Below are 19,505 nucleotides of genomic sequence, written 5' to 3' on the forward strand. Positions count from 1 at the left end.
TAGTTGAGATTTCATAAACTATACCTTTAGTTGAGATTTCATAAACTATACCTTTAGTTGAGATTTCATAAACTATACCTTTAGTTGAGATTTCATAAACTATACCTTTAGTTGAGATTCCATGAACTGCATCTTTCAGTAAGATTCCATAAGACATAGGGGCCTATCTGTAGTTGGGATTTCATGCACCATATTTTTTATTAAGATTTCATGAACATTATCTTCAGAATGCAATTCATAGAGCCAGTTAGAATCAAATAATTCATAATCCTCTCTATTGTCTCTTTTTATCTACTTAAATAAGATAGTCTCTGAACTTTAAATTTCACTTGGCATTATTCTCTGCACAATGCTTATCTCCCTGGCGTGTGTGTTTGTTTAAATATATATTTTCTATATTAAAACCAAATTAATTAATTACGACTAATTAATAAACTAATTATATTTTTTTATTCATGTGTTGTCAACGATCATGAGCGTATACGTACAATTTGATGACGATTGGATGATTAGAAGTGATCGAAAAATGGATTGTAAAAATCCATAAAGATGCAGAGCGAGTTAATATAAGCATTGTAAAAAATAAAACTGCTTTTTGATGATGAAATAACATTAGATATAACGAAACTTTTTTTTTTTTTTAGATCTAACTATCTACACGATACACGCACACATACACGCACAGCCACACTTTGATCAGCAGTATGCATAGGTAAGATTATAAAGTTTGTCTAGACTGATAACACAAGAGCAGACGACAATCTGGGTTAATTTAATATACGGCGGTTCTTTTTGTTGAGCTTTTTAATACTAGGTAAAATAAAAAGTCTGCAGGAAATTCCCTGCCAAAACTCGTTAACCAGAGCAGCAAGTAAACAAAGTAATAAATTTATTTTACGTCACCGAGCAGACATCCAATAATTTTTAGTTGAATTTAACGATGACCTCCCTTGCATAATAGACTCTTTCGAGGAGGAGTTCAGACACGTTTTATAACTATTTCGACAGTTTCTGAGTGGAACATTACCGCCCCATCCCTTATTTACATTTTCACCAACCTCCCCCCCCTCCCCCCCGCTTTGAGTTGATTTTAATATTATAAGTCACGGAGCTTTATTTAGTTATTTTATCTAGTTGTAGTTAGATCGATAGTCTATGAAAAGGATTTCAGTGTGTGTGTGTGTGGTACGACATTTAACTAAAAACGTAAAAATATTTAGGTCCTTATTTTAGAGCAATACTATCTTTTAATAGAAAAGTAACGCAAGCTGGTGTTTTTGTTTATTTGTTTTTTTTTTAATAGATTTTTTGGCCCATTTCAGCTCACCAAAAAGGATTGCTTTTGGCATACGTTCGTCCCTGCCCTGCCCAGCGTGGCTGTCGGACCATAGGAAGTCCCCTTATACTGTCCATACCGGCGTTCGCAAGGACATCGCTGTTTTGTAGTGCTGTCTTGCCACCGTATGTCCATGATGGAGCCCAAACATCTTCGATGAAAGCGTTCAAGAAGTCTTAGTTGCTTTCTGTAAAGTATCCATGTCTCAGATCCATTAAGAAGGCTCGAGAAAACCACTGATTATTTCACAGAATGACGTAACAGAGGTGCCCCACGGCACCTTCAAAGACTAACTTTCTTTAACTGACACTACGGAACGAGCTGGAGATCACTTACAAAGGCCGCGGGATACAAATTTGAGGCCAAAAGAAAATCTACTCAAGTACACGTAAAGGTGGATGGACAAGACACACCCCACGGCACCTTCAAAGACTAACTTTCTTTAACTGACACTACGGAACGAGCTGGAGATCACTTACAAAGGCCGCGGGATACAAATTTGAGGCCAAAAGAAAATCTACTCAAGTACACGTAAAGGTGGATGGACAAGACACACACTTTCTTCTGAGCTCTTAATCATTGGTTTGTTAATACTTCTCTCTTAGATGCCTTCATTGGATTATTTCGTGCATTTCATCAGTGGTTTTTGATGGGAGGAAGAGGAGAGAATTTGATGGGAGGAAGAGGAGAGAATTTGATGGGAGGAAGAGAAGAGAATTTGATGTGAGGAAGAGGAGAGAATTTAATGTGAGGAAGAGGAGAGAATTTGATAGGAGTAAGAGGAAAGAATTTGATGTGAGGAAGAAGAAAGAATTTGACGGGAGGAAGAGGAGAGAATTTGACGGGAGGAGGAGGAAAGAATTTGATGTGAGGAAGAGGAAAGAATTTGATGAGAATAAGAGGAAAGAATTTGATGTGAGGAAGAGGAAAGAATTTGATGGGAATAAGAGGAAAGAATTTGATGTGAGGAAGAGGAAAGAATTTGATGAGAAGACAAGGAAAGAATTTGATGGGAATAAGAGGAAAGAATTTGATGGGAATAAGAGGAAAGAATTTGATGTGAGGAAGAGGAAAGAATTTGATGGGAATAAGAGGAAAGAATTTGATGAGAAGACAAGGAAAGAATTTGATGGGAATAAGAGAAAAGAATTTGATGGGAATAAGAGGAAAGAATTTGATGTGAGGAAGAGGAAAGAATTTGATGGGAGGAAGAGGAAAGAATTTGATGTGAGGAAGAGGAAAGAATTTGATGGGAATAAGAGGAAAGAATTTGATGAGAAGACAAGGAAAGAATTTGATGGGAATAAGAGAAAATAATTTGATGGGAATAAGAGGAAAGAATTTGATGTGAGGAAGAGGAAAGAATTTGATGTGAGGAAGAGGAAAGAATTTGATGGGAGGAAGAGGAAAGAATTTGATGTGAGGAAGAGGAAAGAATTTGATGTGAGGAAGAGGAGAGAATTTGATGGGAGGAAGAGGAGACAATTTGAGGGCTGTGAGAGGAGAGAGTTTGATTGGAGGATGAGGAAGGCTTTGACAGGAGGAAGAGGAAATCGTTTGACAGGAGGAAGAGGATAGCGTTTGATTGGGGGAAAAGGAAAGAGTTTGAGAGGAAGAAAGAGGAGAGAGTTTGAGGTGAGGAGGAGGACAGTGATGGGAGGTAGAGATGCTAGTGTGTGTGTGTGTGGTTGACATTTTTGAAAGTCTCGAGGGGTTAATTTGTTTGTTTTGCCATATTTAACCTCGGGAGTTATCTTTGATAAGAGTGAGGGTGAAAAAAAAACTTTGTCTAGACATAAGCCGAGAGGTCTATGCGTGTGGTCAATCAGAAAACACACACACACACACACAAACACTCTCACAAGCTTGATAGTTCCCACACATCCACTTATGTAGCTCTATCAGATTGTCAAGGAGGGCTTTTAATATTGTTCATTGTTGACATTGATGCGAACTAAAGATTTAGTCTGGGGGTTTCCTTGTTTTTTTTGTGTGGGTTTTTTTTAATCGCTGTCTTTATTTTAGTACTTGAGCGTCGGGCATGACTCAATGTTACAAATAATATCTATTTTAAGCTCTAATAATCATATTTTTACAACTTTATTGGTTAACTGATTAACAATGTCCAGTTTGAGACAATGATTTTTAAATTGGATTACTGAATGATCAAGCGGTATGCGCGCTGGATAGTCGTTAGGATTTCTCAGTGGGTCCTGGGTTCGTACCCTGCCATTCTCCGTCTCATGTAGGAGGTTTAAACTAGGAAGTAAATTATCTTCAACTCTGAAGGAACATCCGAAACATGTCAAACATTTGACAAACATTTTTTTTCTTCAGATCTCATCATGTCATCTGTCCCTTGACTTTTGTCGTAGGGGTGCTGAGACAGTTCGCGTAACCAAATCACTCCAATTTTCCTGGTCAGCAGCTCTTCTTAGTAGGATATCTTTTATGCTATCCAGCCAGCGTTTCTTTGGTTTCTTTACAGTATTGAGAAATTCTTCCATTTCGCCAGCCAGTGTTAACTTGTAAGCATCCACACTCATTTATCTTCTTTGTTCACTGTTGTCCCAAGGTGTTTTGTTGATTAGACTGTAGTTGGGATTTATCTCGAAGTTATACGGATGTTTGCAATATTCTGTCCACCTTCTAAGCATATCTGCTTCTTCAGTCAGAAGAGTTCCATCTTTGTTTCAATCCCTGTGGTTCTAGCTTGTCTTGTGTTGGTTCAAACATTTAATGTCTCATGTGCTTTTTTGCTATTGCTATTGCAAACGTTCAAGTTACTATCAATTATATGGTCACAGATCCATTTTTCTTTTGCTGACTTCGTTTTGAAGCGTATTTCTTTGTTTGTCAAACTGTATTCTTCTGCCAGAAAGGGATTAACTTTCTTTTTTTTTTAAATCTCTTCTTGCATAACATAAATCAAGGATGACCCATGGTTTAATTTTCCTTCGCTTTTTCCCTAGGACCTCAGTTGCTGACTTGTGTAATACACTTCTGATAGTATCAGTTACCCGTGAGTCAATGTCCTCGTGTACAAGTTGAGAGCTGCAAATTTCCCTCCCACGGTGGCTTCAAAACAATTTAACAATGTTTGTCTTTGAATTTTTCAGTGTCCTATTTAATGCGTGGGCTCGTAGACTGGCGATTCTTTTTTAATTTACATTTTACAGTCATCAAAATCATGTCATGGTTACTGCCAATGTCAGCTCCAGGGAAAGTTTGCGGATGCTTGATTTAAACCTCAAAGAAAACAGGATCTAGTCGATCTGGCTGTGCGTTTTGTTATACTTTGTTGTTTTGGATGGTTTTCATCCACTTTAAAAAGGTACTTTTTTCCTATGGCTACAGGCGCAGCACAAACCTATCACTACAGCCACACCATATACTTTCATTACAGCCAAACAACACACTTTTATTTCAGCCACACAAAACACTTTCATTTCAGCCACACAACACACTTTCATTTCAGCCACACAACACACTTTCATTTCAGCCACACAACACACTTTCATTACAGCCACACAACACACTTTTATTTCAGCCACACAACACACTTTCATTTCAGCCACACAACACACTTTCATTTCAGCCACACAACACACTTTCATTACAGCCAAACAACACACTTTTATTTCAGCCACACAACACACTTTCATTTCAGCCACACAACACACTTTTATTTCAGCCACACAACACACTTTTATTTCAGCCACACAACACACTTTTATTTCAGCCACACAACACACTTTCATTTCAGCCACACAACACACTTTCATTTCAGCCATATTTCATGTCTTTCATTACACCACATCACACATCTTCATCACAGCCACACCACATATCTCTCATCACAGCTACACAACATATCTCTCATTACAGCTACACAACACACTTTCATTACAGCTACACAACACACTTTCATTACAGCCACATCACTCATCTTATCTTCTTATCTTATATAATACAGACGTAACTTAAAAAAAAAGATGATTACGTCCTACCGGTCATGCATTTAGTCATGCATATTAACTTCAACCCTTATATGTGGGCCTTAATTCTAAGTGAGCCAAAGGGGCATTAGTTACCAACTTACCATAGTCCATTTGATGCTTTATTGTTTTATTGATAGTTGTATTATGAGCGAGTAGATTATTAACTTATGAAACACTAAAGCCAATTTACACACCAATTTGGTTTTCCTGGTTTTCATTACATCCACACTACACATCTTTCATTAGGCTATGATTCATAACAACTAGAATCTATTTGCTAACCGTCTACTAGACGACCTCATGACAGTGTTTCCTTTCAAAGAGAATTAAAGCCCATTAAAGGGAAAAGTCATTCGTTTGAAAGTCTAGAGAGTTTTACGTGATGTATCTTACTCAGGAGCTTAATGTCTAAGTTAATCGGTAGTTAGTGCCTGATTAAGCGAGTAAGGTTGGTCTGTTGCGCTAATAAAAAAATATTGTGTAGAAAACGTTCATTCGTTTTTTTTTTGATAAAAAGAAAATGTATAAGAACATTTATATTCTTCTTAGCTACAGATAGAACTCCATAATGAGCTGCTTGAATGCTTCAAGGACAGAATCGAAAAAGTGGAAAACATTTGCGATGAAATTATCTGCAGTTTGTTATGAGAAAGAAACAATTTAGTAATTGGTGATTTTTTTTTGGTCTTTTACTAACAAAATCTGGAGCGAATCAAACAAATTATTTGAGGAAAAAAAGAACACGCGTAAACCTAGATCTTGATAAGAAGGAAATCGTAAAAACAAGCAAAAACTGGCAAGAATTTCTCGCGTGCAGCCCTTAAGACAAACTAGACCCAAGAATATCGGGGAGAAGCTAGTAAGCTATCTAAACTTTTGTTTTCAAACTAATTACTGGACTGTAGACCTAATTCAAATAGATATTAATGCAATTTTATATTGATTTGTGATTTTGAAGTGGTCCTATAACTGATTAATTAATTATCATAATAGGCATATCAGTTGTTCCGACACGCTCATTTTAAACACATGGAGTTTGATATTTGCAATTAATAATAATAGGCAGGCCTATGTTTATTATCCTGGAGAAAATATGTTTTAAAATAAGCTAACATGTATTACAATGATACAAAGGATCTCTCTTTTTTTTTATTCACTATTGTTTAAAAAAAAATACTTGTAATTACAAAGTGTAGAAGTGCGCCAAAACGCAAAAAGGTTTTTTAATTTTTTTTAAAATTGCCCACTCCCTTTTTTTTAGTTTTTAAAAGTTCTAAATTCGCCCTTGGTGACATCATGCATTTAATTTATCATGCATTGAATTTATCATACACTGAATCTATCATGCACACCTGGGTGTTTAATGTTCTTTTATTAGTTGTTCTTCAAATAACATCGATCTAGGGGGCTCCGTCTACTCCCTGCTGGCTATATAAAGTTATTTTTGGCGTGCTACTTTAAAGTAAATACATTATTTTTATACATATTTCTCTTTATTTGTTTACCTTTCTTTTGTCTTAAACTGAAGCCAACTTAGACTCTGACATTCGCACTCACACGCGCGAGAGAACAAATTGAGCTCATCTTGTAAACAGGGCTAAGATTACACAAGACAGCACACACGCCATCACGGACCAAATAATAGCTGAGTCCATCTCCAGGAGAAAGGTCGCATTGTCCTAGACATTGCTGGGCGTGGCTGGGGTTATAGATCCCCTTCCCCTGCACAAGACGAACACAGATAGTGTTATTTGTACTTGTAATTAATGAGCGCAGCCCCTTTTACCCCGTGGCTCAACCGCCTCCAACCTTTTTTCCCCTTCTCTAGTCAAGTGGCCTCGCTATCGCAGAATGATATACTTAGGATCACATCAATCTTTTGAGCTCTGGTGGTCTCTGTATAGATTGAGAACCGTCAGGGGGAGACACAACCCGTCGCCACGAGAAGCAAAAAAGAAAACAGTACGGAGTTACCTCCCATGTTGAACCTTTCCCGGGGGTAGGGGGGGAAGGAGATAAGAGAGACAAGAAAGTTCTTTTATATAAGAAAAGAAAAGACAACCGTTCATTTAGTGGTATACCCTAGCAACCATTCACTCAGCTTCATTGTTTGTAGGCTAGTCAACTCAAGAAATAGTAAGCGTGGATTTAAAAAACACAACACGACAATAGCAACCAATAGACATTGGACTATTTTACTTATGTGAATTCATCAGCTACCATTGCTTTAACTGGCCCACAATCAAAGGAGTTCTAAAATATATTTGATCGCTGGAACTATCCACCGATTTATCAATTGTGGTTATCATGTCTGAGTATTACTACTTCTACTCGCGACCCGTGAACCTGATGAAACAGATGGTTTACTTTTGTCTTCTAGTGATGCTGTTCCTGTCACTGACTCTCTTCGATGTCTCCGACTCCTTCCCCGACAACAAGAAAGTGATATTTAAAAGGAGAGAGAGACGAACTGTTAATAATGGCAGATTGGTAAATATAAATGTTCTTTTCTATCGTTCATTTAATATTATAGTATATTATTATTATGATACATGTAATAAATTCACGTGTCTTTAATTCGTTTAATTTAATCTTTAGTGCCGAGACAAATGCAGCCTATAGAAGAAAAATAGTTGTAGGGGACAAAATGGGAGAGGGAGAGAAAGGGAGAAAAAAAAAAGTTTAATCCTGATGTAAGCCATGCTCAAACAACAGACCTTAGCATCATCGTATTTATTACAAATAAGGTTTTCTGCAAATTAAAACTATGCACCTTTTGATTTGGCCTAAATTCTGCGGCACAATTGACAATGTTACATGAATGATATGACTGACATTAGGACACGTAGAAGAACTCACCTAACAAAACATTCATCACTTATCATTCTTGACAGACAAAGTAGGCCTAGTTCAGTGCTTTAAAATGTGCATGTATTCACAGTGAAAAAAGCCGGACATTCTCACGCGTTAGGCTATGCCGGCCAGTAGGACGTCTGGCAACCCTAAAGTTGGCAGAGAAATAGAAATGTTAGATTTGAAAACATTCAGTCCCATTGGTGCCACGTTTACACTGGATGTTCAGAGTAGTGACTCTATAGGCTAGTGATTCTATAGGCTAGTGATTCTATAGACTAGTGACTCTATAGGCTAGTGATTCTATAGACTAGTGATTCTATAGGCTAGTGATTCTATAGGCTAGTGATTCTATAGACTAGTGATTCTATAGACTAGTGATTCTGTAGGCTAGTGATTCTGTAGGCTAGTGATTCTATAAGCTAGTGATTCTATAGACTAGTGACTCTATAGGCTAGTGATTCTATAGACTAGTGATTCTGTAGGCTAGTGATTCTGTAGGCTAGTAATTCTGTAGGCTAGTGATTCTATAGGCTAGTGATTCTATATCTGAGATGAACCGAGCAGTGGTTTTCAGATTAGAAAATTCTCCATATATAGTTTTCATCTATAGGAGGGTTTCGGGACCAGCGTCTTTATCGGACATCTATATAGAGGATGCAGCTTCGAAGGACATGGTCGGCTGCTTATAGGATAGCATCGCTTTGTATGGGGAAAGCCATTGCATTGGCTCAAGTTACCGTGGCCCATAAACAAACGGATGTGATTAAATAATCTTCTAGTTGATGGGGGTCCTCAGACAGAAGGGTCGGTGAAAAGCCAATACTACAGCCTAGCCACGGGATAAGATCCTTTACCGGGTCAAAGAATCATAAAAGGGATTTATCTCAAACATTTTGGACATCTCAACAAGAGGATGCTTCACAAGGGCAAGTTTTGCTAGTCCCAATTTTCAACTTACAGAACATAAGTTGTCTCATTCTGATGTGTCCGGTTCTGAGGCAAAAAATGATGCGTTGGTCGTGTCCGGACAACTTGTAATTGGTCTTTCTTTTCTTGAGATTGGGTGAGAGCAGGTCTATTTATTTTGCTTTTTTCATTTCTTCCGGGTAGAGAGGAATTGTCACTTTTTTGCTCTCCCGTCTTTGGCCTGTATGTCTCTTTTTCATGACCTTCTATTTCAACGTGTGCTGGGATCCACCGAGGAACGGCTTCCTTGACGTTGTTGTTGTGGTTTACAAGAGCTGTCCTGAGTTGCTTTATATAGGAAGTATCAGAGTTTTTCAGGCTTTGGAGGACTGTTTTGGTATCGGTCAGGAAGACAACTTGGCTATTTGGTGTAATTGGGTAGTTTACTAGTGTTGTGGCTGTTTGTTGAAATGCTCGCTTTTCTGCTCTATTGCTGTCTGAGAAATCGTCAGTTGCAATCGACTTTTCTAGTCTTTCTCCATTGGGCTATTCGTTTATGTTGATTTTTTACATGATTCGTCTGAGTAAACTCTGACCCATTGATTTTTGGGGTAAGGTGCTTTTTAGAAAAGAGTTCACTAAGTCCTTGAGCTCTAATTGGTTGGGGTTGGATTTTTTGTGTGTTACTTTTTCGGTGCCGTCTCTTATTAAGGTCCCAATGAGGCAGTGGACTGTGCTGCTTTGTTGATTCAATATTTATATTTTCTAATTGGTATTTCTTTTTAAGGTTTAGAGATTTAAGATTCTTTCGAGACTGACAATTTCCTTTATGTCAATATCGCTAGAAACACTAAAAAGAGATTGATTAATAGTTGCAAAGACAACAACCAATCATATTTATCTGTTTAAGAAGTTGAGATACAGTTCAATGTATTAAAAGGAATAAGAAATTTAGGCCTACCTCAGCTTCAGCAGGCCAAGTATTTGTGAAATTCACGAGATGTTTCGAACAGCCAATGAAAAGTGTTATAGAATTGACTTACAGAATACACTTTTCGAGACCAAAGTGCAGAATCCCAAAGATCGCAGAATTATTAAAACCCTGACCTAAGCTGCTTGGTTTCTTCCGAATCACTGCAGTGATTCCTTTGACCGCCATCTATCGCAGTGGCACTACATCCCATGGAGGGCTCTGGCCTGCATCAGCAAAGCCCTCCATTCAGATCTCTCCGAGTCTTTTATCTCCACGCCCGAACCTCAATCTGTTGTAGATCTGCCTCCACATCATCAAGCCATCGTATTCGTGGTCAGCCTTTTGCTCGCCAGCCTTTTGATTTTTTGCCGGAATACAATGTTTTGATCCTGTGTTCTCTGACCTTATACACCTCATTTCCCCCACTTCTCATTCTTGTATCAAGTTGAAACTTTGCACAAATATACAAAACATGAATCAAACGAAAAAATGACCAATTATTTTATCAATTAGTCTTAATAAATTAATTTCTTTTTTCTACACAGACATTACCAGCTAAGGGGGGATAAGCTTGCAAAGAGAATTAGGTCAACGCCTAAAATTTGAAACTACCAAAAAATAAATATAAAACCTACTTTCTTAAGCACTTTGCTGGCTGAGTGACAGTAGTCCTAAGATCGTGAGTTTGAATTTCAAGTCAAACAACCTTTTTTTAAAACTGCTTTTAAAAAGCCATTCATGGAAAAATTCTCCCATATACCCCCTCTTTTCCCTTTCCAACTGGTCAACACAAGTGACTGGATCGTAGCGCATCGAGTATAGTAAAAGCATTAAATTGCGCCAAACAAAAACAATACAAACAAGGTTAAAAAGACAGTTTGTGTGGAAGATGGCTAAGACGGATTTTAGGAGTCAGTTATAAAGATCGAGTCTCAATTAAGGAAATCCTAGGCCGAACTAGGAGTCGACCCATCAGTAAGGTTGTGACAGAGCGTCGCATGAGATTTGCGGGACATGTTCTCCGACAAAATGAATTACGCATAATAAGAGTTGCAATGACACGGAGGCCGTTACGAGGAAATCACAAACACAAACATTTTAGTACAACTTCACACCACACTTTCATAGAGGTCCTCAGAGCAGGTGGGAAGAGGCTTCAGACATTTTGCGGATGACAACCAAGTTGAAAAAAAAATTATATCTTGGCAAAGCAGCCACATTCACATTGGAAAAGTTAATTATATTAAAATCTCTAGATATATGCCCAAATATGCCTAGACACATCTAGATGGTAGTTTAAGTCTAAATGACACAGTACAACGTTATACCATTTGTGTCTTAAGTCTAACAAAGGAAACCTGTTCAGGTGATGTTAAGTCTATTTCAATTTTAATTAAATATCATTGTAAAATTAGCAATAACATTTGAATAAATGTCATAAACAGTGGGATTGTATAATAGAATTGACACTCATTTTACATTTGAGTAAAAATCAATAATAGTAGGTAATCAGCTCACTGTATTGGTTCAACAAAAAGAACTAACTAGCAACAGTGTTTATTGGAACATATTTGAAGAAAGTTGATGGGAAGGGATGACACCCTGAGCTACCGCACCAGGTGATCATATGGATCTCTACTCTACTTTTAGGTGATTAGTTGCATCTCTACTCTACTTATTCCAGAAGAGTTAGAAGAGTCTTATCAAAGACAAAGTGTTGTCCTGTTTGCTTTTATGTTTAAAAAAAAAACGCCAAATGATTTTTTTTACAATTTAATTAATTTAAACGATCAAAACAAGACTATGGCTTAAATTTTCCTTGTCCAATGGTCCATTGGTGGCTTCGATGGGCGCCGCCTCTGAGTTTGTGTAATAACACAAACTCTATTTGTAATCTTGTTTTAATGTTTTGTAAATCTATCTGATTTTGTTTGTATAACTACTCGTGTTTGTATAAATACTTGTGTTAGTATAACTACTTATGTTTAATTTACGGTTCATGTTTGTTCTCGATCATCCTCTTTAAGATTGCACAGAACCAGAACAACACCCGACCCGTTGATGTCAGGCTGAACGACATACTGAATCAATTGAACCACCAGGAGTTGCTCCAGTACACCCCCAGAGCTCCAAGTCCAGAGAACGTTAACTGTCATGTGGAAGTGCCAGTGGTAATGTCCCTTTTATTAAAAAAAAATTCGTAATCTTGTAGTTCATTAGCTGAAGGTCTTATGGCATTAGATGAATATTGGCTGCCGAAGTGCTTGAATCTGGGCTGGAATCCTGGGAGATTTTAAACATTTGTTTCTAAAGGGCAGCCAACACGTTAAGAGAGAGAGAGAGAGAGAGAGAGAGAGAGAGAGAGAGAGAGAGAGAGAGAGAGAGAGAGAGACTAATCGTTATGGAGAGTGGTTTTTTGATCAAGTATTACTATATCAATAAGGGGATGTGTGGGTGAAAGGCCTAAACCGCCTTGATACCTAACAAGGGGGCTTGAGTTCGTATCCCGACTCGAGCAGAGTTGTGCTTGCTGAGGCCTAAAGGCAAAGCGGAAACCTCCCAGATACTCCTCCCCCCCCCCCCACTAGTTCACAAAAGAGTGCACTGAGCATGCTCAGCCATGCTGTTAGCATGGAGGATGCGCTATATAAAAGCAATTAAAAATAAATAATATCAAGGTTACAAAGAAAGTTTGTGTGGAAACACAAACTCAAAATCGGCCCCCGAAGTAGTCCGCTCAGGTAGATAAAAAGGCAGGTTTCAATATTTTCAAAAAGAATATCAGAAACAATGAACTACAAACTATCAGCAACTACAACTTTATCTCCGTCGATACAAAAAGTGACGTGCTGTTGTAGTGTTAGTTTGACTAACGACTTGATATCACAGGATACGGAGATTTATTAATGTTATTATTATTACATTGTTAGTATTCATATGTATTCGATAAACTGATAGTTATAAAGATATAGTTAAATCCTAGGTGTCACTTACAAAGACCGCATCACGAATGAAGAGATTAGAAACAGGATTAATACAGCGATCGGACCCCACGATGACCATTATCAAAAAAAGTAAAATCAAACTCTTTGGCCACATCACAAGGTGCTCAGGGCTCGCAAAGACCTTCTTTCAGGGAACAGTACAAGGAAGAAGATAAAGAGGAAGAGAAAAAAACGCGATGGGAAAATAGTGAAGGAAATTTTATCAAAGGCAAAGGACATAGAGAAAAGGAGAAAGACGGTAGATAGATCTTGTGTGGTGCCCCAGTGGTCCATCAGACTAAGGGATATGTTATACAACAGACAGACCACACAAAACTAATAGCGTCTATACCCCTTTCGCCCTCTAAAAATCTAATTTGAGCCTTTGAATGCGGGACACTTCATTTCCTGTTCCTAGGGCGCCTAACGTCCATCTGAAATAGTTTCACAAAATTGTCTTTGGATTCGATCTCAATCATCATAGCTGATCTCTTATAGTATCTTAAAGATTCGATCTCAATCATCATAGCTGATCTCTTATAGTATCTTAAAGAATACAAAAAGGAAGACATTTACGTCTAACTTGTATCCACTTGTAGTCGTGTATATTAACTAAAAACTATGGTAGAGACTTGAACTCTGATGGGTGTCCAGGCTACCCGATTCACGTTCTAAGGACACTAGGGTAAAATTATTTCTCGCATATGGAAATGGAAATGTGTTTTTATCTTTATGTCTGGGTATTTTATCAGGTTGTGTTTTTGTAGGACTATTTATACGTTATATGGTTCAGTGGGCTACTATTTATTTTTTTAGTCTTCTGTCCTAAATTTCTCTAAATTTAGTGATTTTACTAATGGCATTATCTTGGTCAATTTTGAATATTCATTTATTATAAATCTCACGGCTCTATTTTGTCTCTTCTAGTTTCTGTACGTTTTCTGGAGTTGAGGGGTCCCAAACATATAACACATATTCTAATACTGACCTAACTAAGGTTAGATAGCGTTTTAGTTTATGGTCTCGATTTGTAAAGAGTTCTTTAATAAACCCTAATGCTTTTTTTTTTATTTTTTATATAATTTTGTCAATATGGGGATACTTACAAATTTATAATAAAATCTATACCGGTATTTTGAGCTTGTGGTCTGTGTAACTGGTTTACCATTTATAATATAAGTAGTTTATATTTTATTTGTTTTATTTTTTTTGGTCACTCCTAACAATAGGCTACGCATGTTTTGGGTGGAAAGGCATGATCCATTTTGATTCCCATTTTAGTACTTCATCAAATATTTTTATTGTCTTTATATTATGCAAAAATCTGCAAAAAACAACAACAAACTTTTGTTCCTGAACTCAGTAATTAGCTATATGCTATTTATGTCACTTGTGGGCCTAATACTGTTCCTTGAGGTACACACGCGTTTCCTGTTATTGGCGTTGATTTGAAACAATTTATTATTATGGTCAATCCATTGGTGAAATGAAACAGTATTGCCAAAATATTTGTTTTTAACCAAGCTTTGGTGGTAGACTTTGTCAAACGCCTTAAAGTAGTCTAATAAAATGTGACCGAAATAAAAGTTTTCAGAATTATATATTGTTCTTAATATATACAATCCATCATGGGCGTAGCCAGGATTTTTTTCGGGGGGGGGGGGGGGGGGGGGTTGGGGGGGTGAATTTTTTTCTCCCCCCCCGCGAAAAAAAAAATTATATGTATTTATGTGTGTGTTTGTGTGTGTACATAATCTTTATTACATTCTGACCCTTCATTCTTTCGGAAGACGTTTATTGTGCCCTAGAATAGGTTCTTCCATGAGTTAGTGGAAAAATTGTAGATTCCTCGACATTACTAGCAAAGGGGTCTGGCGAAGCCCCGCCGCCAAGCACTATTTCTGATATTGACAACCAACAAAATGCATATTCTGAGGTATCTACAGTGCATTTTCCTGCTATTAAAAAGTTCTATTTCAAAAACCTAATGTGCTATTCTTACTGACTTAGACCCTCCCTCGTCGTTTGGCGCATTTGCCATCAAGCTGTTTCCATAAAATTGTAGACTCCCCAGCGCGGGGCGAAGCACTATTTCCGGTATTAAAAGCCAAAAAAATGCATATTCTGAGGTATCTACACTGCTATTTCCTGCTATTAAAAAGTTTTATTTCAAAAACCTAATGTGCTATTCTTACTGACTGAGACCCTCCCACGCCGTTCGGAGCATTTAACGTCAAGCTGTTTCCATAAAAATCTGTCACTGGTAATGTCTGAAGTCTCTTCCCACCTACCATGAGGACCTCCATGAATGAGTGGCGTCAAGTTGTATTAGGATATCATTGCAACTCTTCTTATGCGTAATTCATTTTGTCGGAGAACATGTCCCGCAAACCTCATGCGTCGTTCTCTCACAATCTTACTAAGGGGTCGACTCCCAGTTCGGCATAGGATTTCCTTGATTTAGACCCGATCTCTATAACTGACTCCTAAAATCTGTCTTAGCCATCTTTGTTGAGCTACATTTAGTGTTTTTCGATTTCGGTAGATGACTATTCACTGCAGTTTATTAATGGAGCCCTGCCACTGGTAAAAATGTGTAACCTCTCTTGAATACGCTCTTGGAATTAAGTGACTTTAGTTTGCTTTAGATTTTATATCGAAAAGAGAAGTTTTATCGTCAAAATCTTCTGTTGGGGGTTTTCCACCTCAAAATGTTCTGTAGGGGGATCTTAGACTCAAAACCATCTGGAAGGGTTTTAAACTTTAAAAAAAAGCCATCTGTAGAAGAAGGGTTTAAACTCAAAACCCCCGATTGGTTTGGCTACGCTCAAATACATTTAGTGTGTAATTTGCTTTTTTTTTATATTGAAGATGTATTTTTAGCACCAAACCCCTCTGAATGGGGGTTTAAACTCAAAACCCCTTTCGGCAACGCTCATAGCATTTTGAGTGCGTAATTTGCTTTTTTCTTACACTGAAGATGTATTTTTTATCCTCAAACCCCCCTGGCGGGGGGTTTAAACTCAAAACCCCTTTGACTACGCTCATAGATTTTAGAGTGAGTAATTTTCTTTTATTTATATTGAAGAGGTACTTTTTAGCTTCAAACTCCACTGGAGGGGAGTTTAAACTCAAAACCCCTTAGACTACACTCATAACATTTTTAATGTATAATTTGCTTTGTTTTTATTATTAAAGAGGTATTTTTTACCTTCAAACCCCGCTGAAGTGGGGTTTAAACTCAAATCCCATTTAGTTTCGCTCATAACATTTTGAGTGCGTAATTAGCTTTTTTTTTATATTAAAGAGGGGGTTTATCGTAAATTTTAGATGGGGTTTTAAAATCAAAATCTTCCTTAACTGTGCTCTTGGAATTAGGGGATTTTCGTTCGCATTTTTTTTTTTGTTTTGTTTTATAGAAGAGGGGGAGTTAACTGCAAAAACCCCAGGTAGGGGGTTTAAAACTCAAAATCCCTGGTAGGGGGTTTTAAACTCAAAACCCCTAGTAGGGGTTTTTAAACTCGAACCCCTCTGGTAGGGGTTTTAAACTGGACCCCCCCCCCTAGTAGGGGGTTTTAAACTTGAACCCCCCTGGTAGGGGGTTTTAAACTCAAAACCCCTTTGGTTGTGCTGGGGCAAGTGATGGTTTAGTATTAAAATCTCACCTAAAATAAACAAAATCAAAGCAAAAAATCAGTCACTAAATTCCGACTTCCCCCCTTCGGGTGGGAGGGGGGGATTTCATTTGGGGGGGGGGGGGTCCTGGCTACGCCTATGCAATCCATAGATAATAATATAGTAATTAAGATTGATTTTTGTTTGTTTGTTTCCATTTAGACCCAGCGTGTGGGCGGCAGGTGCGTTCAGTTGGGCAATCAAATGGGCTGTCAGGCTGGTATCTATCTTGCTTTTAGCAGCGAATGTGACAGACGAGGGAGAAGAATCATTCCTCGTCAACAGGTACCGGTACGTCGCAATTGAAACTGCTCAAATTGAAGACACCCACTGAAAGATCTACACATTATACTAAACAATGTGTTGAAACTTTAATTTGGATTCTTTTTTTTTTTCATGTTTACACCAAATTATGTAGAGTTGATAGATCTTAATGACATTAGGCACCATTAACCTGTTACTAAAGGTAGACTAAAATGGAATCCTCCCCACTTTTGTTAATGTTTTGTTTTTGTGCCTCTGAGAATTATTTTTAACTCTTTAACTCCGTAATTATTTTCCACGTTCTGACAGAATTGTTCATTTTTGTCACATTTGTACATTCTACCCTGTTAGGATTAAACTTCAATAATAATAACAACTTTGTTTGTAATCAGAAAACGTTACTTTTGGTACAGAATTATAGGAGAATGTATGCTCTTTTTATAAAACACAAAGTTAAAGTTTATAAAATCAAAAATTCAATTTAATGGGGTTAAATCAACGATGTTATCGTTTATTAGGAGAGAAAGAGTTAAAACCTGGTTTAACTACTTAAACTTTTTCTATTGAATGTTTTTGTCTACGCTTTTTATTCTATTGATATCTATTCTAAATTGTGTATCAGTTTGATACAATGAATGTTAAGCAGTTAGAAACATGAAATAGGATCTAGAGAATGTTAAATCTAAAGGGAAAGGTCATTTCTACTTCTGACTAAATTAATAAGATAGGCATACAGAAAATATCTGAAGAAAGTTGACATGAAATTCAACAAGAGAAAAAAATGGAACGTGAAGCTCATAGAACAATCTTACACTCGGAAGTGAGACCAAACCAAAACATCAGAATCAAATTCTCGCCCTTAGATAACATACATAGTGATGTTTGAGCATCATGATCAGTTGTTACTAGTACGTTGGGAAGGGGAAGTAGGTCTTGGCATTGATACCCACAAGGTTTATTGGTGCAATTATCTAAAGCTTCCCTAAACATGTCCAACATTGTAGACTTTCCATGTAACAAATACATTAAACAAGATGTACCCTGAGACATTAACAGAACTCTACATTTATTTATATATTCATACTTAGAAACTTTAAGAAAAACAAAACTACAGCATTCACTTTGTTTTAAATTGGGTCACAAAATAATATATAATCATTAGAAAATTTTTACATTTTGCAATTTTGTTATTTCTTTTTTTTTTTGTCTGCTGTCCAGACTTAAATATAGTTATAGACTGGTCAAAGTTTAGATGTTATCAATTACGAACTAGAATAAAACATTTTTCTTTTCAGATATAACCTATACAAAAAATAAAGCTTCTACTAGAATTACATATGGAGATCTAATTTTAGGCTATTGTTAAAATGATTAACTTAATTATAAAAATCATCTCTTGATCTCAGTAGCATTTGATTCCCGTTATGAGACACTGGGCATGTGAGAGCACATTATGTGAGTGACTCAAACCTAAAGCTATTAAAATGTAACACTGTTGAGATGTTTGTCAGATTTGTTTCCCTGGAAGTCATAAGTAGCCTAAATAAAAAATGATAGCAAAGACTAGCTCTTTATTTTTAATGTACTGATAGGGAATATGGCTCTGTTGTATTTAAAGTCTTTAAATGGAAGGCTCCATATTTTCGGTAGGGTAAATAGCAAATTCACAAAATCCTGAAGGTCCATTGTGTTTCATATTAACATGTATGAATACCAATGTCTCATTTGCCAGTCTATATAGTTCTGTCTCAAATGTCTCATTAGCCAATCTATATAGTTTATAGTCTATAATATGTTTGTAAAACATTAATTTACATACTAGTTGAAAAATTAAAGAATTATATATTAACACTAGCATGTTCCAATAGTCTTACAAAATATTAACACCTAAGTATTTTATTAATTAGCTTACCATGAATAATATGAGTAGTTTTGTTTTGTTTTACAAATGAGTAATCCTTTGTACAGACTGCTATAAAGTTGTTTACAATGACTTTAAAGTATAAATAGCCTACCTCAAGCATCATATGATTTATTTATGTAGGCTTTTACTATTGACTATATTATGTATACTCTATGCCATCTTTTTGATATGACTCAAGTTCTTTGTATGTATTTAGACTAAATAAATCTGAGAGATGTGTGGTACACACATTTGTGTTATTTATATTTTAAAAGCTACCTCACTTTTATGGCATGGTTTCATTTTCTACTTTCTACAATGTACAAAATATTACAAATCTTCATGGAATAGTTCCAAATATTTATTTATAGGCTAGGCTTTCAATCTTGAAATCTGACATTAACATTATTATGAACAAAGGATAATGTATTGATTAATAACATTTTGTCTTATTTTAAAGAATGGTTTTTATTTTTTTTTTTTTAGGCCAATATTATAGTCTGTGATTTATAGATTAGTTATCCTATAGATTTAGACTTATTACTTCTGTACATGTGTATATATTTATCTATCTATCTAGCAATAAAATAGTTTGAAACTACAATGA

General features: G+C 36.6%; 1 protein-coding gene across 1 annotated transcript; it reads left to right on the forward strand.

The window, feature by feature from the left end:
• The first annotated feature begins 7,319 nt into the window (after nucleotides 1-7,319).
• LOC106060033 (uncharacterized) lies at nucleotides 7,320-19,502 on the forward strand. The gene is made up of 3 exons (XM_013217763.2): nucleotides 7,320-7,827; nucleotides 12,100-12,243; nucleotides 16,894-19,502. The coding sequence occupies exons 1-3, from the start codon at nucleotides 7,645-7,647 to the stop codon at nucleotides 17,035-17,037; spliced, it is 471 nt and encodes a 156-aa protein (XP_013073217.2). The 5' UTR covers nucleotides 7,320-7,644; the 3' UTR covers nucleotides 17,038-19,502.
• Nucleotides 19,503-19,505: the final 3 nt, after the last annotated feature.

Source organism: Biomphalaria glabrata, chromosome 2 (assembly GCF_947242115.1).
Source record: "Biomphalaria glabrata chromosome 2, xgBioGlab47.1, whole genome shotgun sequence".
Taxonomy (NCBI): Eukaryota; Metazoa; Mollusca; class Gastropoda; family Planorbidae; genus Biomphalaria; species Biomphalaria glabrata.

Coding starts and splice junctions, on each gene's coding strand:
- LOC106060033 (XM_013217763.2), top strand. CDS start 7,645: ATGTCTGAGTATTACTACTTCTACTCGCGACCCGTGAACCTGATGAAA. Junction 7,828..12,099: donor CTGTTAATAATGGCAGATTG/GTAAATATAAAT, acceptor ATCCTCTTTAAG/ATTGCACAGAACCAGAACAA. Junction 12,244..16,893: donor GTCATGTGGAAGTGCCAGTG/GTAATGTCCCTT, acceptor GTTTCCATTTAG/ACCCAGCGTGTGGGCGGCAG.